Below are 23,095 nucleotides of genomic sequence, written 5' to 3' on the forward strand. Positions count from 1 at the left end.
CTCCTTGGATGTTGGATGTCAAGTAAGTTCCTTGCATAACAGCCAGAGCAGTGTGAGGTATAGTTGGGAGGGGTTGAGATGAGAGTGTTCAGGATGCCCTGTGTTTGGAGTTTGGCAGAGGATGTGATACAGGGAGGTGTATGTAAGAGTGCGTACTTGATGGGAAATTGCTTGAATGTTATTTCGGTTTGTTGGCTTGGTTCAGCACATAAGGTGTTTCTGGCAGCAAGCTGAAGGACTTGGGCATTTTACAGGCAATATACACGTAGGCTGAGAGTGAGAACGAAGATGCTGTGCCATGAAATTAAGTCAGGTTAGGGATTGAAGGTGTGCAAGGAGTTACGGTCCAGAGATGGCATATTGAGGGTTTGCTGGGAGGTCGAAAGGGAGATGGGGTGTTGTATGTTAATATGGGGGATGGACCGAGTGAGCGCACAGGGGCTGTATGTGGGGTGTGTGGAAACTGTGTCAGGTGGAGAGTGAGCTATACAGCTTGATGAGGACCAATGTGTATTTACTAAATGTGTATTTGGAGTCAAGACCCAAACTCCTGTATTTTGTATGCACGCTCATTTTGAGTTGGGCTGGAAAGCTGGGAGGATACATGAAGAGAACAAGGAACAGAAAGATACACGTGGAACTCCTCGATTAGTTTAACATGGGCAACTCTAGGTGAACAGAGAGAAGGACAAATGGGGAAAAAGAAGAGGTTCTATCAGTTACCCAAAAGGTCAGAGAAGCAGACAAGGGGCTGCCTTGATGGCACTGGCAGCATTGCAACACAGGATGAGGAGGTGCGTGGAACGGCCTCCGTGGTGCTTACAGTGAAAATATCGGAAGTTCCCTCCACATATCCCCAGTGATCTAAAATGTGGCAATGATAAAAAATCCCTCCTGTGCCCATGTCTTGCTCATACCTTCCCCAAGCCTGTGGATCCACTGCTATGTTATACGCTGGGGCCTCCAGAGCGCTGGTATGGGCAGCGAGAACACTCGTGACAAACTTCTGTCTACACAGCCGCGTGTGGGCAGCTGGTGGTGTCCACTGGGGCAATCTGAGCCACATCCGAGAAGGGTGTGCTCTGCAGCTCCTGTGCCGGATCTTCTGAGAACCTCGCGCGTCCTGCCGCTCTCTCGCTCTGAAGGCAGACGCGCACTGGACTTGCTCCGTGCTGGGTGGAAGGGGGGGCCACTCGGTACCCCGGAGCCTCAAGCCCAGCCGGAAGCCTGAAGTATTTGCCAGGCCTGGCTGCAGGCTCCAGGACGCCTTAAGGCAGAGACGGGGTCCGACTCCTCAGCCCGAGAGGTGGGCGAAGGCGCCCGCCACGACAGAACCACGAAGCCGTGCCCAGCCACTCTAGAGAGAGGCACGGCCTCCCGTGAGGCGGAAGCCCCGGACGAGGGCAAAGCCTAAACGCCGCGGACCGAGGACAACCAACCCGCCGGAGGGACCCCGCCCGCCTGGCGAGGGAGCGGCGGCGGCGGCCCGCCCTCCGCGGAGCAGGCGCGGCGCTGCCGGCGCGGCCGCTCCCTCCCCGGCCGGCGCCGCGCCCAGGCCGAGGGCGGCAGGGCAGCTCCGCTCCCCGCGGCGGCGCGCCCGGGTCCCGCTAGAGGGCGCTGCGCTCCGCCTTCCCCCACCCCCCCCGCCCCGCGCCGCGGGATGGGCCCCCGCTGCGGGGAGGGAAGCGGCCCGGCCGCGCATGCGCGGTGCTGGGCGCTAGACGGCAGCGGCGATGGCTCCGCAGTGACGGTTGGATCTAACGGTTGCTATTGACATTGCGGCGCGGATCGGGCGGCGGATCCTGCCCCGCGAGCGGAGCCCGCCCCGCGGCCGCGCAACCAGGAGCCACCGGCCCCGCGGAGGAGGCCGCGGCGGCGGCGCCGCGGTGATGCGGCCGCGCTGAGGCCCAGGTGCATCCGCCTCCCTCCCCCGCCGCCGGATCGGGCAGCGCGGCCCGGCCCGCCGCCGCCCTGAGCTGGCTTCGCGGTTCCTGCCTGCGGCCGCCGCCATGCCGGGCCGCCGCTAAGGCGCGGCCAGCAGCGGCCGAGGAAGCGTCCGCTCGGAGAGGAGCAGGGCCCGGGGGAGGGCGGCCCGGCATGGCCCGCAGCCTGGAGTAGCGCCGCCGCCGCCTCCCTGCGCTGTGCGGCTGCGGGCGGGCCGAGGCCGCTGCTCGGGAGCGAGGCCCCGCTGGAGGCGGAGGAGGAGCCAGCGCGGCCCCTCTGACAGGGCCGCCGCGGCCTCCGCGCTGCCGCCGCCGCCGCCGTCGCTGCGCGGCTCCAGGTGGCCCCGGACCAAGGTGACACCCGGCCTGCCCCCGCCCCGGGGCCACCTGCCCCCTCCGCCGGCGGCACGGACTCGGCGCCGCGCTTTCTTCTCACCGCGGAGCCGGCGGCGTGCGAGCGGCTGCGATGAACCCGGTGAATGCCACTGCTCTCTACGTTTCAGCGAGCCGCCTGGTGCTCAACTACGACCCTGGGGATCCCCAGTCCTTTACAGAGATTAACAAGCTCCTGCCCTACTTCAGGCAGTCCCTCTCCTGCTGCGTTTGCGGTGAGGATCTTTCTTTTGTTCCCTGCACAATGAGCCTGCCCTCCCCACCCCCCCGGGGCTCCCCGCACGGCGCTGCGGGCCGCCCCTGGGCCGCGCTGCCCCGGCGGGCCGCCTTCGCCCCGGCCCCGGCCGCCGAAGGAAAGGCCGCGGTAGGGCTCTTCCCCCCGCCCCGGCCCCGAGAGCCGGGCTGGGCCACGGAGGCGGCCCGGGAAACTTTTCTCAGCCTTTGGCCGCGGAGCTCCCGCGGAGCCTCGGACCGCTGGGGGGGTGCGGCGGCGGCGGAGCCCACGTGGGGCGGCGGCGGGCGGGCGGGGGGCGCGGGTAACGGCGGGGTTCTTTTGCAAGTTGGGAACGGTGGAGTGAAAATAGTTCTTCGCCTTAGACCCGTGTGTCGTGTCCCGCCCCGTCCTGTGTCCCGTCCCCCCCGCACCCCCCCCCCCCCAAACCAGCCCGAAGTGTGTGTGTGGCGCGGGGAGGGGGGGAAGTCTGCGGGCAGTATTGGCCAGAAAGATAGAAAGGTGTTAGGGGTCTGCATATCTAATAGCATGGCAAGCTGTAAAGAAAATAATGTGTTGTTTTTGTTGAGAGAGTGTGTTTTCCCCAAACTGCAATGCTTCGTTATGGTCGCTTTATTTCATAAAGGGTATGGTAGTTATTAGTGGTTATTGGAATACCCTGGTGTAGTCGAGTTAATTGGTTTAAAAAAGTGATGACTAAGAGAAAGTGTGGTAAAAGATACTCAAAACAATATACAGACCGTAGAGGCAGGGAAATAAGAACTTTGTACTTTTTTTTTTTCCTCCTCCTTGAAATCTAAAGAACAAAAAAGTAATTCACATTGAAAGCCAGGAATTTTAAGCACACAGAAACAGTATTTGCATTTTTTTTTGTCCGTAGCAGATAACTGCCCTATAACAATAATTACCATAAAAAGCACATAGGCTGACACTTTGCTAGGATTTCCCTACTCCCTCCCCCGAAAAAAGAGCATTCTGCATTTTGTGGGCAAAAGCAGGCATCTGGAATTTCAGTGTTACAGTCTGGGGAACATTGGGAAGGAATTGCATTCTGCTGTGTTTATGAGGTGGGGGCACGTGTCTGTTCCTGGTAGGAAGCTCTGGAATAAGCTGTCAGCGTTTCTTGAACTTTCCTTTGAAGTCCTGGTCAGTGTTGGGAGAGGGACTCTGAACTGTTAGACCTCTCAGTTGTTTAATTTTGTTAATTCTCCTTCTTTCCCTCTGGTAGTTTTAAGTCCTGGCCCTGTGTGTGTTTGTATTTTCCTAACAGAGTGGACTTAATGTCCGCTATGTTTGCGTGTGTTTATCTTTACAAATGTGTGTGGTCACACTAAGATTTAATTGAATTACTGGTGTGTATAAAGTTAACTATTTTATTTATTTACAGGATCAGGATTTCAGCTGTTGAGGCTGCTAAACTAGTGTTGGATGCTTCCTATCCTGTAGCTATTGGCTCCTCCCACTTAAAGTCCTAGAAAATAGAGATCTGTTTGTACTGGGAAAGAGGGAGCCTGTTCCCAGGATCACTGCGTAGTCATTTCCTGAAATAATTTGTCTAAGTTTCTTTTTTTTTTTTTCCTCATGTAACCCTGATGTCAATATCGATGCACCTCTGCTCTTTATCTCTTGCTTATTACTTAAGGCCCTGTTAATTCCAATCCCTAACTGTGCTTTTTTTTCCATAAATCCTTCTTGCTTTTGGTCAATCACCAGACTGCTTTGGCCTAAAAATATGCTAACATTTTTCTGATTTATTTCTATTTTTTTTTAAATAAGATACTTACATAGGGACTATGTGTTTCTAACTACTGTGCTGTCTGGCTTCTCCACTTTAAGACTGGTCTTCTGAAATGTGTTCTTTGTTCTCCTTGCCTTGACTTCTTCCCTTCTTGGCCTTTTGCAATCTTATTTTTATACTCTGTGCTATTGAAATCATCTATCTTTAATTTGTCCCTGCCCAAATTCCTTAGCTATTTTTCCCCTCTTCAGCTTCTCTTGCTTGGCTTTTCTGTCACTCTCAGTTTGGTAGAGCAAACCACGCTTTTTAGTTTGTTTTATTCTACTGACTTGTGCCGCCATGCATATTCTGACTTACAAACTACTTCTTGATGGTTCCACTTTCTCCTTTCATCCCTTGCTTTCTCTGAATTTTAAGGTTATTGCTTTGGCTTACATTTTTTCTTACTGAGGCTAGCTTTCAGGTAACTGTAGCCACTGTCTGTTTCAAGTATTCTGTTTATGAGCGATTCCCCAGTATTCTCCCTCTGTTTCTTGGGCTCCTGTTTGTGGCGTGGTGGCATTCAGAGGCCTCAGCCATATAGTAAGATACAGTTTCTGTCTTGCAGAGTTGGTAAAGTGTCTTTGTTGAACCTGCAGGCAGTTAGTCATGGGAGAGTGGTCCTGCCCAATACAAAACTGTCCACTCTGGCATTGACCAGCAGTCATAAATCTTCAGCTCAGACTGGTAAAGGCAAATTGACCTTTTTCTTGTTTGCTTTTTGTGTTCCTGTTCTCCCACTTCTGTCATGGCTGAATATTGGTGCCTCTTTCTCTCTTTGGCCCTCTGACCACCTTGCCGTGATATTTTTAAAATACTTTTTTTCTCTTGTACACGTTAGTGCTAAGAGCTGTTACACCTTCTGCGTGTTTAAGGTCATTTAAAGCCTATCCAACTGTCAAACCCTTTTTAACTTCAGTGTTTTAAAAGGTAAAGTTTAAGTACTGAAGTAAAGGTTACTTTGTGAGATGTCATGATCACAAGAGCGAGTGCTATGACTACCCAAACTTAATAGTGTGTTTTTGTTTTTTTTAAATATTTAAAAGTTTTTCAGATGCTCACTTCTTTCTACCCTATTTGTCTGTTTAGACAATGAGATCCAAATATCTGGGTATGGGTTCATGTACATGGAACAGTGAGTGTCTGGTACTTCCATTGCACCGATCTTAGCAGAATGCGGTCTTGACTGTAAATGTTTAAAAATCATCCTTTGTTGGAGAAATGCTGCATGAATTATCAGTAATGCATAAAACCCCTACATTTGGTTAAAGTCTCAAGTGTTGGACTTCTAGGACTTCCCTTGGGAAATTACTCCCCAAATTAGTGCTCCTTATGTCATCAGCCTTTCTTCAGTATTTAATGTCTCTGAATGCATTCTGTAATGCTTTGTTATGCTGTAGGTATTAATTCTGCAGTCAGGATTGTCCCTTTAATTTTAGAGAATTGTTTTTAGAAGAAACTAGTGACAGCTATATAAATCAACATTATTGTGCTTTCACTATTTTCTCAATGCACTAGACACAAGCCAACTAATTTTCTTCTGATCTGATACGTCTTTTAAACCAGCTCACATATTAGGGGTGGCGGAAGTTTTTGGACCCATGTAATTATGAAATTCTAATTAAAGCTCTGATTTTAGATTCAAATTGGCACACATGAAGTTCCATCAGTAGAAAGTCATAATGTAAATATAGTATGCCATTGTAAGTCAAGTAAGCCTGTTCTAGGTGGATTTGAGGTCTCTGTCTTACCTGTCGTACCCTATAATGGGTTATAAAGGTTATGTCAATGGTACGGCGGTGTATGTTTCTGGGATTTAAGTAAAATCGTGTGATAGTTTACTAGATGGTGTTGTAGGTAATGCATCATCCTTATACAGGGATGTATAAGATGATATTTCCTAGAGCTTTTAAAACTTAAAAATAACGGCTCCTGCCTGTGCATTAGACAGAAGGTATGTGCCTTATGTGTTTTGAGGATGTGATATCCGAGTTTGAGTCTCTGGGCTAAAGTGATTATTATTAAATTGCATGTTAATACCACATTTAATTTAAAAATAGTTCAGTAGAATTTATGCAACAAACTTTTATGTTTTAAAAGTACTGCCTGTTGGGATAAAAATCTTCTTAAAAGCGCCTTTCTCTGTTTCAAATCCCATGTAGGTTACTGCAAGTCATTCAAAGGTTCAGTTGGCTTTTCAGCATTAACAGCCTTTTTTGAAATTCAGTTAAAATGCTTGTAAGAGACAGGTTGGCAGTCAGATCAGCTTAGCTTTTTATCTGTGGAAAACTTCATCCTGGAACCTCTGAAAGATTGTTATTGCTGATTCAGAATGTGAAAGTGCTTAAAAGGTTGCATGGCTTTAGGACAACGCTTTGCATTTGGCCAGGAACCCAACTGTAGCTTGTGCTGTAGAAATACAGGATAAGAATATAGTTCTTGCCTTGAACATCCTGTGATCTAAGCGAGGGGATGTGAGACAACATGTGGCTTAAGGGAGATTAAGGGGTGGGAAGGAACAAAGAAACAACGTGACAGTACTGACTGGTACCTTATATGGCTCCTGTCAAGTGTTTTGAGAGAGCTCTTGATAATTTTAGTTAGAGGGTTGAAGGCTAAATGATAAAAGTAGCATTATGGAAGCAACTCCCAAACATGGGGAATGGCATGGATGACCAAAATAATAAAATACAAAATCTTGAATTTTTGTTTTCCTATTTAAAGATTAGTGTAGGGATGTTATTTCCACCCTGCTCTTGTGTAAAACTATTAGCCTATTTTTTGGAAGTTTTATGCTGTCAGTATAAGTTGAGTCTTACGGAACTCATTGTGCTAGCTAGGTTTGAAATTTCTCCATAGTTGGTGGTAGATAGAGTTGCGTAAATTTTTCCATCTTTGTGCCCTCTTGTCCATGTTGTTGGACCTGTGAAGGCTCCTCCTCTTCTTCCTTGCCCCTCGCTGAGCTAATTCTCCATTGCTTCTACAGTTCTGACTGCTTCCTCCCCTATGCCAGTGTGTGGTGTGACCTCTTCAGGACCCCTTGTCTATAGCTCTTAGTGACGTTGTTATGGATCCCAAGTAGAGCTTACTACTTCAGGCTATACTTTGTCACTGGGAAATTGTGAATTAGACCTGTACAGTTTCATTAAACTTTCATGTGAAAATTTCTACAAGTATGTAAGGGAAGAAGCACCATAAGCAAGTGGAATACAAACAAATTGCGGCTCTAGAGTAAGTCTTTTTTCCACTGATGGTATTGAGACAATCCGAGGCATGCAGCAGCATGTGATGTCCTTCAGAGAAAAGAAGGTAGTTGGGTGACACCTAAATAGATTGAAACTTTCTAGCAAATTGAATTTCTGGTCACAGATGGAAGAAGGCAGAAGAAACAAATTCCCACTACTAATAAAACTTAATTATATGCATGATACTGGATTATGTGTTTGGGATGTGAGCCATGACTAAGTGAGTTAAGCCTGGATATCAGAGTTTTAAAGTGAAAAAGCATATTTAATTTTTGTAATGGAAGAGTTTAGCCTGGAACTCTCATTCCTTGTCCATTCTCCCTAGATTAAGGAGAGTGAAGACTGATTCATGACCTGTGCTGCCAGATCAGAGTTGCCTTTTATGTTTGAAAAGTGATCTGGATTGGTGCTTTTTTTTAAGGTATTTTTTCATTGAAATGTTCTTCTTTCCTCCATTTTCATATATTGGTAGTTTTTAAAAGTATGTTATTTTCCCCTTAAAAATGACATGAATGGTTGCCAAAATACTTCTGAATTTCTGAAGAGCGTGCAAAATAACGAGAATCTCTGAAACAGCCATCGGGGAGCATGGACTATGGGACTAATATCTTCTGCTGCAGGTATTCTTTTTCTTCTTGTTTTGGAGATAACCAGCATGGGCAGTTGTCTATAAAATGTCTACTCACACGTCTCTGAATACACCAATTTTTAGCCAAGAACATGTTGGATGATTTCTCTTCCTCTTAAAAATCTCTTTACTTAAATTCACTGTTTCCCTTTCCTGTTTTTAAATCCTGTGTGTGGCTCCTGGGAGAACAGCTTTTTCAAGGTTATCTGCATTGTACTGCATAAGTTTTGATGACATAATGTTCTACTAGTTGAATTTAAATTGGTTTCTAAACTAAAAATACTCCTCTGTCTTAGAACAAAATTGAGGTGTAGGAAGAGAAGTTAACTCTGGTTTCCACCATAACAGCTGGTTGATAGTGGGCTTCAGAAGAAGGTTGCAAAGTAAAGATTGCAATATTGTCTTCTGATGTGATTTGAGATGAGAGTGTGTAACTGATTGAGGCAATGGGAGATGATAGATGGGTTTTGATGGTCGCCTGAGGATATTGATTAAACCGATTGCATTTCAGAGTGTTTAAAGAAAAGTTAATGTGTTGCCAAGAGGCATCTTTATTGGGACAACTTAGTTGTCCGGGTCTATGGACATAGCGCGTTCAAACACAGATTTCTTTGGTGTTGTTTTCTTACTATGTTATGATTTACAGATTAGGTTGACTAAATATGGAGTAAGCAGTTGCTGGATATGTTGGATGTTGGAGTTCTTTGTGAGGCCAGAAAAGATTCTTTGCATCTAGTATATGACTTGAGAAATAACGTACAGCACAACCTTTATTGAGCGCTGAAAGGAATTCACTTTGAAGTCCTTCAGTGATGTAATTTGTTACTCTCTGTCTCCTGAGCCTTGCAGTCACAGCGCAGGGCTTGCTCCTTCTCCAGTGGTCTTGAAGAGCACAGTTCACTTTAAGATTGCATGGTTAATCCTGATGGTGCCAGTATTTTTGTTTGGTGGGAAAAAATAGTTTTCATTACTCTTTTTGTTTGCTCAGAGAAAGTGATCAACTTGATCTATAACTTTCAAAGCAAGTTTTAACTCTTATGAGTGTTCATGCTGCATAGAAACATGTTTAATTAATTTAATCTCCTACCCATAGGAGAAATGTTAACTTTCCCATTTAAAAGCTCTTAAAATACAGCAACCTTGACTTTTGGTAAACATCATAACATGAAAATTTTACATTGGATGGTGAACAAGATGAATTTCTCTCTCTTTCTAAAGCCTGTTCATTACAAAGTTTGAACTTTGCCACCTAGTTTGTTAAAAATACATTCAGAATTTTTCCAGTCAGTGATTTTGTAAACACAAAGACTTTCAAACAGAAATATAACTTTGACACAGGACTTGGTAAAATATGTTCTGTTGTTTATTATACAGGGGACAGAGTCAGAGAACAAAGCAGTCCCTTCTACAGTTAAAATGCAATTTGTTATCATATTTCTGTTTTTTTTTTTCTTGAACTTTAGCTAAAGAGGTTGACTGTGTTTCTCCAAATATACAGAAAAATAGTCTAACTGTATTCATATCATGGTTAATTTGGGTTCCCATGGTGTTCAGACCAAAAATAGTGCAGTTTTGATTTTTCTAGGGTCTCATACAATCATTAATTCTTTAGTTGTGACCATTCCTATATGATGGTAATAATTTCTGTAGCTAATTTTTCATACTTGTTTGTTGATGGAGGATGGTCAGAAATATTCAGCAGCCAGCAGAATGTTTTCTCTGATAAAATTTTGAAATAAGTTTTTTTGGGCTTTTTTAAATGCTTTTTTTTATGTGTCCCCCATGTTTCCATTTCACCTGATGGGGGATCTGTGAATGCTTGTGAATGTCTTTGGACAAATTCTAGTGGCACCATTGTTGTTGTGGTGGTGATCTAAGAGCAAGATGGTGTTTTCAGGAAGAAATACTATCATTTAGTTCACAGGTGAACTCTTAACTGTTTCAGATCTGAAAAAGGATTGTGTGCTGAAAGTCTTGGGCAGTTTTTTCTATTTCTAGTTTTTGGCTGAAAACCCATGAAAGAATAAGCACATTTCTAGTGTTGTCATTGTGAACTCCTCTTATTTGCAATCTGTGTTTTGTAGACTAGTTTCAAAGTTTTGTGCTAGTAATATTGCAGATGCGTCTTGCATCTTCAGGCCTCTCAACCAAGAGCGTGGTTGCTGCAAATGCTGATTTGTTTTCTGAATGCTGAGAAGTGGGTGTAGGATATCTGGGTGATAGGTGGCACCTCTCCCACGTGATCCAGTAGGTTTCTGTATGATGAGAAAAGTTGCCAAACATTTTTCTAACTGGGACAGTTTGTCAGGGCAGGGGTAGCACAAACCTCCATCTGGTGAATCTCCCTCTTGACTTTGGTGCAGTATTTTTGACATGTATCAACCAGACCATGGTTCAAGCCCACCGTCTTGAGCGTAAGGTTTGGAAGGGGTTTATGTTCGGGCTTGAGATCTGTGGAAGGAGACCTTTCACTGTTGTCTTGTCCTTGGCAGTTGTCCCTTGCACTAACCTCTCTTGAAGTTTCTCTGGGTTTGAGTGTATTTAGTTATCTTCTTTTCTAGTAAGTATTCAAATCTTTCACCTGTATAAAACAGATCTTACACATTTGTTTTATTTTTCTGCAGATGGTTAATAGACCTTTTCACTACTTATCATATGCCTGCCTGCTTGCCTATCATCAAGTAGTGCTTCTAGGTTTTTCATCAAACTCTCAAAATGCTACTGCTTTTATGATCGTATTTTTCTTTTGCGTGTTTTGTTTTGAAACCTCATTGAGCTACTTATTCTTCAGTCAGATCTAGCTGATAATTTCTTAGATGAAAAGATGCTGTGTGGGGTTGAAGAAGGGAGCAGTGCAGGCAAAGTGGTGAGGGGAGCAAGCCTGTTCCTTTCAGAGGCTGCTTCAGCTGAAGTACAGGTAGGTGGATAGCTGAACTTCAAAAAGCCTATCAAGTGGTACTGCCAGTCAGTGAGAACTAGCTCCCATCCTTCAGAAGGTGGTTAACTCTGAAGCTTGAATGTAGCAATTTGTTAGAGCTTACTGCTTGTTGCTAATTAGTTTAGTAGAAACAATCAGATCGTGTTTAATCCAGAAATGAAAATGCTGAAAGTGTAGCAGTCCAACTGTTAAACCTCCAGCTTCTGGTTATTGCTTTGAGGTGCTTGCCACGTATTAATTTGAAGTCTAACGCAGAAATATATGTGTGCTTCATCAGATTGATTATAGCTTCCTGTTTTTTAAAACTTGCTAGATTCACAGAGCTGTAGAATTTCTATCTGACTAATCCAAAGTTCAGAGACACTTTTTGTAATCTTGGTTTAAAAATGAAATCATGGTCATTGTAGTGTTTGATGTTAACAGATTTAGCTGGTGCAGGTGAGCTTCCTTCTTACCTTCCTTCACACCGTCTTCTCCCCTTCATCATGGATGCCGGTCCTATTTTTATGTTGTGTAGCAGATACACCACTTTGGTCAGAGAGTGGAAGGAGTAGAGGGCTGGGCTGTTGAGTTTTCCACTTGCTTGCTATGCGCTATGAAAGGAGGGTGACTTCTGGTGATACGAATGCAACCAAGAATTAAAGACTGTTTTGGCAGACAAATGTTGGAGATAAACCCCAGTGATACATTTATTTCTACTTGTAACAAAATTTGACATCATAATTTTTTTTTTCTAGTTGACTTGATCAAATTAAGATTTAATAGTTTCATCATTCTTAAGACTTTGAGTTGTTAAAAAAGGCAATATATTATGTTTCAGTAGGCTTTTCCAAGAGTGCTAAATTAGTTACTTGTGTTTAGCCCCTTTCCTAGGGCATTATATTTCTGCCTTTGCTGAGGATAGATGAGAATGGAAAGTGGTGACCTGTTCCGATTAAAGTCTTTCTTCTCAGTGAATTTCATCCATTTGGAGTGCATTTGCTGGATATATACACCTAACAATTGCATTGATTCCTAATTCTTCTCCCTTTGGTCTCTGAGATAGAATTTGCAGATGCTTCCCCTCTTCCTGCAGCTGTGAAGTAAGCTTATTAAGGAACACAATAGGAAGTATTCCTTGTGGTTTAAATGACCTCCCTCCTGGTAGCAGCTTTTCCAGGACAGCTGTGATATTTTGTAAATAATATATTAAAAGTATTTCCTCTGTATATGCTGTTTATTAATTTTAAGTGCTCATATTAATGTAGATGTTTAGTAAACCTTTCTGAAAGTAGGATAGTTAAGAGCTGATGTTGTTTAGGGAAAACCTCTTATTGGAGGCTTTGTAAGAACATGATTTTGCTTTTGGTGCATTAATATACCCCTTGCAAAAGAGAGTGAGAAAAGACGAGGCAAAGTTTAGTAATACCAAGCTATTTAGGGTAGTAAAAATGAAGGCCTGCATTGAGTAATTGTGGAAGGATCTTATGCGGATGAATGACTGCGCAATAAAATGACAAATTAAATTTAGCTTAGATAAATATTAAATTATAAATATGGAAAAAATATTAACTTCTCAGAGCCCCCCATTTTTATATCTTGCAGATCTCTATAAATTTGTAAATTTATAGAAAGCAGTAGCACTGATGGCTACCAGCCAAAAGTGAGATCTTAGCCTTGCAATAGAAAACTCCATGAGAATGTCAGCTCAGTACTGAGTCTCAATCAAAAAAGCAAAGCAAATGCTAAAAATCAGGACTGGATTAGAGAATAAAGTGGAGAACTTTATTATGGCACTGTATAAAGCTGTGGTTCACCTGCATCTTACATTGTTGCAGTTGTGGTCCTCCCATCTCAACAAAGAACTGTGGAAGAGTTAGGGGAAGGGTGATCCAACGTAAGGAACAACTTCTGTACAGTCTGGAAAAGAGACAACTTGGAGGATTACGTGGTATATGTCTGTAAAACCATGAGTAGTGTGGAAGAGAGGGTAGCGATTGACTGTTGCCTCATCCAACACAAGAACCAGAGATTGTCAAGTGAAACTAGTAAGAGTAATGCTCAAACCAAAAAGGTCATTCTCAGCACAGTGGATTGCTGACCAGGGACCTCCTTGTCAAAGCTTGCTGTGACTGATGACATTTGAAATAGTTAAAGAGGAGATGAGGCAAGCCTAAGGAGGGAAGCCGAGGGTTACAGAGTACATGGAAACCCCATCTCCCATGAGAAGTATCTCAGCCCATAGTGGTTAAAGGCTGGGGAAGTATTAATTGTTTGCTTGCCTTGTTCTTACTCTATGCCCTAAGCATCTGCTTTTGGCCACTAGTGAGATGGCCTGCTGGGCTAGATGGATCTAACTCAGTATGGTTATTCTTAGGAGTTTGAGGATGGGCTCGGTAACATCTTGGAATCCTTCCTGGTTTTATTTTCATGGTGGAGTTCATAATCTTCATCTGGGAAGATCTGGTAATTTGCAGCATCAAATGAGTGTTACGCCTTGGGAGCCTGTACAATCCAGCAGTTTGGAATGTCCCAGAGCTTAGTGCCTCCAGATTCTGGGTAGCAGCTCGGGTGTTATCTTTCTGGGACAGCGTTGCTGACTTAATACCATTCCCTGAGTATTAAAAGTAATGAAACTTAATTTTCTGTGAATTTGCATCTCATGGTTGACTTTTTTTTTTTTTTTTTTTTAGCCTAATGATACTAAAGCTGAAGAGAGTGATAGGTGCCACAGAATCCATATGAGAGAGAAACTTTGACTGAAGAATGAGTATTAAATGAGATATGAGCTCAAGCTGAAAATATTCCCACATCTCAGGCATTCCTAGTGTCTCTCCTGTGTAGGTTGCCTGGCATTTACTGACAGTAGAACTCGCTCTGTTCTTTGCTTCAGTGAGAGCATGTGAAGTGTTTTGTCTTGTCTGTCTGTCTGTTTTTTTTCCTCAAAGCTTCAGGAAATTTAAATTTTTCAGTATCCTCTTCTAGCATTCGTACCCATTCAACAGTTTCAGCCAGATTTATTTTGGGAGAAATAAAATGCACAGTTGGTGATGACTTTTTTTTTTTTTAATCTCATTAATAGTTAAATTGGTATATTGTTTATTTGGTTCCACTTCTGAAGTATTTTAGTGCTTCAGAATCTGTAAAGCATTGATCATTGTAACTCATACTTAATCATCTTAAGTAGCAAAAAGAGGCTAAAGGTGGACGAAGGAGCACACCCAACTGCTTTGTTTCGTTGCGTATTGATGCTGGTGGGCTTTTGGTCCTAGAAGCACTGTGGATGCATGTATTTTTACGATGGCTTCTGAAGTCTCAAAGCATTAAATGAACAAGTGTTAGGTGTGTTTGCCTCCTGCATTGGTCCTGGCATGGCTTTCTGCCGGTCCTGTTGGAAAGACTCAAGATCCAGAAGGGACGGACAATTGTTTGTGAACTCGTTGTGCTTAAGGACATGACTTCTGAGACTAGCTGATGTGATTTAAAGCTTTCTTTTGTTTTTCCCCATGGGAGTTAGGGACTTTTCTCACAAAATCAAATCCAGTCTTGCGACCATGATGGACATCTCTGCCTGCGTTGCTGTTTATATACTGTCATTTAAAGGGAACTTTAAAAAAAAAAAAAAAAAAAAATCCACTGCAGGTTGGATTGTGTGACTTCCATGTTCCATCTGTTGGCTTCAAATCTTCACTGTTTAACTTGAAGAGTGTTTTGCTATTGTCTTCTCATGGTGGGGTCTTGCGGAGTCACCCTTCCTCAGTCAGCCCTTCCTCATTAGATTAGCAAAGAAAAGTTAAACACCTACTCTTTGGTTGTGAAGCGCATTTCCCGTCAAGTATTACTGTAATTGTGCTTTGAACCTTTCTCTGTTCTACAGCTTCTCCTATTCAGTGTTCCTCCTGCATCGCTTTCAATTAACTGTGTTCAAATGTAGTGCATTTCCCTACAGCCCCTGTTCCAGTCGAGCTGTAGTGGCAGTTCTCATTATTTGACATTGTGTCAAATTGTGTGTCACCTGCCAACTTTCTAAACAATTGTATTTTCTCTCAGTTTATTAAAAAAATACTACGTAATGATGACTTCAGGACTGACTCTTGTTATTTGTTGCTCAAAAACCAGTTTACATCAAGCCACTTCTACTGAAAGACAGCTCAGGTGGAGGGCTGTGGAGCAGTCCTTTCCCAAAGAGGTACCAGGGAATTCAGATTTCAAAGGGAAAATGAGATAATAGTCTGCTCACTCACAGAATTCAAGTGTTGCAGAATTACTGTGCTAATGCAAATTTCCTATTTAAACACACACAAAAGGTTGAATTTTCAGAAGTGGGTTGAATGGTGAAAAGCACAGAGGGTTAGGTTAGGAAGGGGGTTGGAACATTTTGACACAGGCTACAGAGCGAGGGACAAGTTTCATACTTTTAGGTGCTACTACAGCCAAGGGTTAGTATAGTATGTCTTGTTCTTCTGCCTGAGGCCTTGGGTTCTCGACTAAGGTAATGTAAGGTAGAAAGGTTGGGTTTTATTACTTAGTTGGTAACTTGGTCCACTCAACTAGGTCCAGTTAATTAGCTCCCTTCAAAGCGCTGTCATGAGAATCTGTTATGGAAGGTCTGTGTGATTAAAAGTTCCTTGGCAAGTGAGTGATGAGAGAAAGTATCTCTCTTTGATACGATTTTTTTTATCTCAGTCTGTTTTAATACATGCACTTTGCTTTCTCATCCCAAATTGTTTCATTTTATTCATGTGTTCGTAACAGCATGTTTTCACTTTGGAAAATCTGGGTGAGAATTCACTGATGGTTGTAACTCATCCAGCAAAGGCTGCTTATGAGAGAAAGGTCTGATCAAAGCTGAAAATCTGCTGCTTGGAAAGGAGGGGAAACCTGTTGCTGTAGATTACTATAGATACTCTGAAATTTAATTTAGGTGTTAGAGTATCTTTCTGGCCTAGAGCTAGCTAGAAATAGCAAAGTGATACTGTCATTTTTCTGAATATAGTTACTAGTTGGATTATTTCTGTGCAGAATTTCAGTTACTTCTGTTCTTTCCTATTTTATCCTTGCGTGTTAACTTGATTTGGTCTTAAATAAAAACAAAAACATTCTTCCAGGTTTTTATAGTTTCAGAGATCTGGAGACATAATATTCCAGATTGTCAGTATGGGGTGTCTGAAACTTTCTGTGTTGTCAGGTGTGTTGATTCCTTCAGCAACTGATTTTTATTAGTTTTCTATTCTTAACAGTAAGATCTCAGAGCAAATCCTTTCTTCTGATTTCTTTGTGCCTGCCCAGGACATGAGCTGTTGTTGCCACTTTAAAGAATTTAAGCATCATGGCTATGACAGTACCACTGTTTTAAGTATTATTTCACTGATACGTGTCTGTGAATTAGAAAACTGGGAGCCATCACTCTCCAGGAAATGTTAATAGTTGCCTTGTTGCACCTTCTGGTTTGGCACAGGAGTGATATATTGGAGAGCAATATAGTCTTTTTTTTTTAGGTCAAATATATTACTAGGTGTTTTATTCAATGTTTATAAGAATTCATGGGATCCATTTAACAGGTTTTGTTGCTTGCAAAGTTAAAAACTTTGTGCTTTATTCGTGGCATTGACTGTCACAAAGCTAGGCTCTATTTTTAGTCTTAGCTAAATGAAAAGTAAAAGTCTGCTGTGTCTTCTTTCCTTTTGGGGTTGATATTTCATCATTTTTACTTTCCTTTTAGAGTTTTCCTCTGCTCCATTGCCATTTGTTTTCACTAATTTCATTAAAATCTCTGCAGTAGCTCTTCATGGGAGTTTATTGTTGCACTTTTGGTAAATTCATAGAAATCTTGTGTGTTTTGTAAGTTTCAATGGAAGAAACTGCTGAAGGGGACAAGGGAATTGGTAGTGTTTCAGTGGAGAGTGTTTCTAAAGGCTGCAGCAGCACAACAAATTATGGTGTGATGGTTTTCTTCTAATTTTTTAATTTGACGTTGTTTTAAAACCAGATATAGCAGCTGTGAAAATTTTTACAGGCTATTGTGTGGATGGTACATTTTCTTGTGACTTACTAAACTTTGTCAGGCAGTTTTTTGACAGTACAAAAAAATTCATCCCATATTATCCTGGAAGCCTGCCTTGAGTCCATTGTAATCTTTCTCTTTTCTTTTTTCCTTAGGAAATTTGCTACAAGACCCTATTGCTCCTACCAACTCCACATGTCAGCATTATGTCTGCAAAACTTGTAAAGGCAAGAAGATGATGATGAAACCATCATGTAGCTGGTGCAAGGACTATGAACAGTTTGAGGAGAATAAGCAACTAAGCATCTTAGTGAACTGCTATAAGAAACTCTGCGAATACATAACGCAAACTCCACTGGCACGAGATATTATCCAAGCAGTTGATTGTTCTGCAGATCTTTTGGCTTTGCTCAAAGATGGATCACCACTCCATGAAGAGACAGAAAAATCTTCTGATACAGCCTTGGCTTTGTGTTTGACACATTCCCCAGTACCTTCAACCTCAGAACTCACAACTGATCCTCCAGCTAGTTTTACATCAATACCTGAAAGCACACACAACATTGATATTAGAGGTTCTGTTATCAACGGGTTGCCCAATTGTAATGGGCTTTCAGTAGATAAACTTGGCGTGAATATTCCTTCTCCTGAACATGCAAACACAATTGATGTCTGTAGTACTGGAGAGTATATAAAAACTGAAGATATCTCTAGCAGCCTGCAGCCTGTGTGCGATACAGTTTCTACTAGTGACTTGTGTACGACAGGCATTGACATCTGCAGTTTCAGTGAAGATATAAAACCAGGTGGCTCGCTTCTCCTTAGCGTTGAGGAAGTTCTCCGGAGCTTAGAGACCGTTTCAAATACTGAAGTCTGTGATTCTAATTTGCAGCCCAGCTTGGAAGCAAACATGACTAATGGCCCTTTCCTTCAGCTTTCTCCCCCACCTCTTAGCCATAACATTTTCATGTCCACAGATGCTTCTCCTCACGGAATCTCCTGTACAGCGGCAACGCCTAAGGTGGTTAAGTTAAACAGAAAGCGATCTCGATCAGAAAGTGACAGTGAAAAGGTTCAACCTCTACCCATTTCCAGCATCATCTGTGGCCCCACACTGGGAGCATCAGCTCCTGTAACAGTGAAACAGGAAAATAAAATGTCTTTGCAGCCTATTGCAACTGTACCCAATGGAGGCACTACTCCCAAAATAAGTAAAACTGTGCTGCTGTCTAACAAAAGCATGAAAAAGAATTTAGAACATGCCCCTAAGAAATCTCACCCGAAAGCCAAACCAGGGGTGCTGAAAACAAAAGACAAAGCAAAGGAGAAAGTTCCTAGCAGTAACGTTATGCCAGGAAGCCCAACAAAAACTGTGTATAAAAAGCCACAAGAAAAGAAAGGGTGTAAATGTGGTCGTGCCACCCAAAATCCAAGTGTTCTTACATGCCGTGGCCAACGCTGCCCTTGCTATTCTAACCGCAAAGCCTGCCTTGACTGCATATGCCGTGGCTGCCAAAACTCATACATGGCTAATGGGGAGAAGAAGCTGGAGGCATTTGCAGTGCCAGAAAAGGCCTTGGAGCAGACTAGGCTTACTTTGGGCATTAATGTGACAAGCATTGCAGTGCGCAATGCCAGCACAAGCACCAGTGTAATCAATGTGACAGGGTCACCAGTAACTACGTTTTTAGCTGCCAGTACACACGATGATAAAAGTTTGGATGAAGCTATAGACATGAGATACGACTGTTGAATCTTTCTTTCTTTTCCCTGCCATCAGTAGGGGAACTGCTACAGTTTTAAGGCAGCTATGGTTCTGTTTAACTTGCTGGAGCTCCTGCGTTTAGATCACTTGTATCAAGTGTTTTTCATTGCTATGTTATGTGTATTAGTGTCTGGGAAATAGTTGCAGATAATGGAGGAGTTACCCTAAAACTGTTTTTAGTTCTTACAGCACCTCATAGTTTGAGATCAATTGCTGATGTAAATGATTTTATCACAAGATTTTTGGCAAAGAATACATTAACCTCATTGTACTTGGTCATGCTTTGTGCTCAGTCAAAGCTTCTACCTAAATGTGGAAAGGTGGTATCTAGTTAGTCCATCTAAACTGTGCTAGATTATGATGTAGAAAAGTAATTATCGATTAGTTACAGTCACCATTACTAGAAAATCACCTAATATTCCTGTAGGAAATGCAGCACTGAGCTGGGGAATACAGTCTGAAAAGGGTAGATAATTTCCCATGGTGAGAATTGGCTACCTACTCTATGGAACAGTTTTAAAAAGTTTAGTAATATATTGAGAAAGCTAATAGCCCAGAAAGCTCAGTCTCCAGACAAGGGTCAGGAAGATCAGTGGTTAGATATGAACGTCAGACTGCTGACTCGGATACGTTGTCCCTGTTAACAACATCACTCTCTTTTTTGTTTTCTTGACAATTCCACTGGTCATGTTCCCTGACTATTTTGGCTGGGGCAAGAAAATTACTTGTACACAAAGTTTTATTAGCACCATTCTCTCCCACCCACCCCTCCCTTTTTTTTTCTGGAGTTCCCGCTGATTTTATTGCTGTTGCTTCTAGAAAAGAGAGGGTTTTGTGGGCTACAGAGAGACTCCTTGGCTGATTTTTCTCCCCCCCTCTGCTGATCAGTGCCTGGGATACACAGAGACTTCCACAGCAGTTACGACCATTGGGGATGGTTTGTTTGTTTGATGAAGTTTGTACCGCAATAGACCTGGGACCCATCCCCCTGAGGGTAGTTCTTCGCTGACAGGCATCTTTCAGCTGGGGCAGAGGATGGATTGCTATCTAAGGTCAAATATTTCAGATGTTTGTTAGACACAATAAGTGATACAACTCACTCCACCCAGAATCTGTCTAATTTTCACTAATATGTTGAAAGTAGCTTTCGAAGGTTAGTGCTTTTCAACCTGGGCTGAAAGGCTCTAAAATGGAAAAATAACACAAAGTTGTCCAAAAGCTTATCTCAGAAAATGTTAAAATGAAAGCACCTTTATAGGAATTCAGCTTTATGCAAAAATGGTTTATTTCAGCACAACCCCTAAATATGAGTACAAGTGGAAGAATTCAGTCTTGCATTTAGGGGCTTCACTGGCAGCCTAAAAAAGTCGGATTACTTCATGAAAGCAGAAATTTCTCCTCTTTGAATGATATAGCACAAATTAAACATGGGCTGACTAGAACACAAAACATTACCTTCTAATTTAAAAGGCTATTCCTGTTTCAACAGCATGTTAAATAGTATGTGAATTTTTTTAGTTACTTTACTGCTTCCATCTTTCCTTTTATTCATCTAATGAACCCCGCAGCGCTTTCTGACCTAACATTAGGTGTATTTTGATTTGGCACAAAGCATGTACAATGATGGTTCCTCACCTAAGAAATAAGCAAAAACCTTTGGACACAAATGACACCTCCTTTTGTTTTGTAGTGTACCATGGTGTCATTTTCTGTGAATGTGGTCAGATCTTTTTGTTGGTTTTGGTTTGTTTCTCCCCCCGTCTTTTTTGTGGGGTGGGTAGGGTGGGGGGTTAAAGCCATAGGAAGAAAAATGTGATGTACGTGTCCAGTCTGTACTTTTTTGTTTTTGTTTTGCAAGAAGAGTTGAAAAATATTTTTGATAATGAGTAAATGGTGGAAAATGCTTCTTAGTATTCTTGTCTTTATTTGCCAACCCAAGTACCTAAGATCTGTGTTTTTTAGCCCTCATGAGATTTAACGATGTCCTATTAAAATGTATTTAGTTAAACTTGTATGTGATTTTTGTGTTGACCCAAAAGGATCCTACCATTTTCTAATTTGGTGGTTTGATCGTGACCTACTAATGTAAATCTGTTTATTAGTCCACTACGTGTAAGAAAAGTAGCCAAACTGGAGTCTGATTTAAGGGGAGTAAACTGCACAGCATGGGTTGTTCTGAATGCTTTTGCAGAGCTGTTAAGTTTTGCTGAGATTGTTGATGGTACATTTATTAGGACTTTCATTAAATTAAATACATAGTACCTTTGCTCCAGAAATGTGGGAGTACTTGGAATCTTTACTATCTCACTGCTGCGTTAAATATGGTACCAAAAGTTGGAGAAATTAGGTCAAGCGTGTTTTGGAACCGTCGACAGGAGAGCCCTGATCACTGATGTAAAATTGCAAATGGTAGATTCAGGTTGTTTCTAAAAACATTTCCTTTTATGCTGCCACGTTCTTGAAATGTATATTAAAATTCAAATTGATTTAATAAATGTTAGTTTTCTAATTCTATTTTGCAACTGCTAAGGGCAATCAGTGTGGCATATGTTGAACTTACTGTCTAAATACCACTTAGTCCGTTGATGACTAATTCTGTAATTGTTTAAATTAGGGTTGGCTTGGTTTGGTTTTCTTAACCTCCTGGCTAGTTGTTCTTGAGTTAGCTGAGCAATGGAAAGGATCGTAATGTTGCTGAAAATAATTGCAGTGGTTCTAGTTTGCAAAGCATTAGTTTCCATTTTACAGCAACAGGAGCAGCATGCTGTTCTGGGACCTTCCAGTGCCAGTTTGAAAACTCGGTCCAATGCAGCCCACAGCGAGGACTTGCTGGCCGTACATGGGGAAGCACCCAGGAATCACGAGGATCCTTTTAGCTCCAGCTTAGCCCGGGCTGGGCTGGGCTGGGCTGGCAGGAGTTCCCTGGCTGCTGTCGACCAGGCGTTCCTCCTGCGGTGCTATGGATTTGGGGAACTGTTCTTGGCGTTAGCATAGAGGAAGCTGCTTTGGGGATTCCTTTTCATATAGGAAGTGCTTGGTATTTCAGCTTTCTTCCCATCCTCTTGAAGACGGTGATTAACTTCCAAACTTTTATTAAAATCCTGTAATTTGTAGAGCTGCAGCAGAAAGAAAAAGCAGTAGTTTATCAAATGTTTTGCTGGGGGAGTCTTCCTGCCTGAAAACATGTTGCAAAGATGGAAAGAACAGAACTCCTTCTGGAAGGGATGGATTTCTGATCACGTGTAGTGGTACAAAATTGGTCTTAGTGCTTTTGACCAGCCAGACCTGAACATGTGGAAGATGCTCTTTCCAGAAGGAGAAGACATACAAACTTTCATTTTGAGTGGAAAGGTTCTTTCCACGTATCGTCCATCAGTGAAATCACTGGTTGGGATTAGATCCCGGAGGGAGGAGGGACAGGGAAACAAAACTGGAAATGAACACTTGGATCGCATTGACCTTGTGGCTCTTCTGGCAGTTCATTCATGCAGGCGATGTTCTCGCTCTCCAGCTTGTCTAACCCTATGGTATAGTGCCTGTGAACAATGGGGTCGCAACAGACTCTTCTGTTTCTGTTGAACTCCCTGCAGATGTTCTTGTACACGCATATGAGTTTTAAAACATGACTGCAAACTGAGGAGGCAGGTAACAGTTGTCTTCTTGCACAGCTGCTTCCATTTGTGTCATCATTACATCTTGGAGGCTGTCCCCCTGCAGGCACCATAAAATTTTGTATTGTCAGAAAAAAACCTGTAGAGTTACTGTGTAGCAGCAGTCTGACATAAAACCTGAAAAGCCTGCTTTCAAAGGCAGGTACTTCTGGCACAGCAAGGAGCTGCTCATTCAGTGAAACTCTGACAGACTTTCAAGAAAAAGATCATACAGATGTGGCATGAATTGTGCAAAGATTCTGGCGTGATCCAGAATAAAAGCATCCACATCATCCCCCCCACCCCTGACATTTTTTAATGTATTTAATTTTTATACAAATTATATTTATAAAAAAATTTTTGATTGCTAACTAACTTTCTGAGAAGTGAAATGATAAAAAAGAGCAGCTTTCTGTGTTAGAATCATACCAAGTATGTGGCATAGCTGATGAAATTCACCCTGAAAAGAATATGCTGCTATTTAAAGTAGCACTGATAACATCGCAAGCACGTTGTCTTTGTCTGATCTTAACTATTTAGT

The 23,095-nt window shown here is 42.5% G+C and overlaps 1 protein-coding gene across 1 annotated transcript; it reads left to right on the forward strand.

The window, feature by feature from the left end:
- The first annotated feature begins 1,694 nt into the window (after positions 1-1,694).
- MSL2 (MSL complex subunit 2) lies at positions 1,695-21,180 on the forward strand. The gene is made up of 2 exons (XM_030028960.2): positions 1,695-2,551; positions 17,295-21,180. The coding sequence occupies exons 1-2, from the start codon at positions 2,410-2,412 to the stop codon at positions 18,890-18,892; spliced, it is 1,740 nt and encodes a 579-aa protein (XP_029884820.1). The 5' UTR covers positions 1,695-2,409; the 3' UTR covers positions 18,893-21,180.
- The last annotated feature ends 1,915 nt before the right edge of the window (positions 21,181-23,095 follow it).

The sequence above is a fragment of the Aquila chrysaetos genome, chromosome 10 (genome assembly GCF_900496995.4).
Source record: "Aquila chrysaetos chrysaetos chromosome 10, bAquChr1.4, whole genome shotgun sequence".
Taxonomy (NCBI): Eukaryota; Metazoa; Chordata; class Aves; order Accipitriformes; family Accipitridae; genus Aquila; species Aquila chrysaetos.

Bases quoted from the DNA above. Each gene is read 5' to 3' on its own strand.
- MSL2 (XM_030028960.2), top strand. From the start codon at position 2,410: ATGAACCCGGTGAATGCCACTGCTCTCTACGTTTCAGCGAGCCGCCTG. The intron at 2,552-17,294 runs GTGAGGATCTTT...TTTTTTCCTTAG, and splicing joins CCTCTCCTGCTGCGTTTGCG to GAAATTTGCTACAAGACCCT.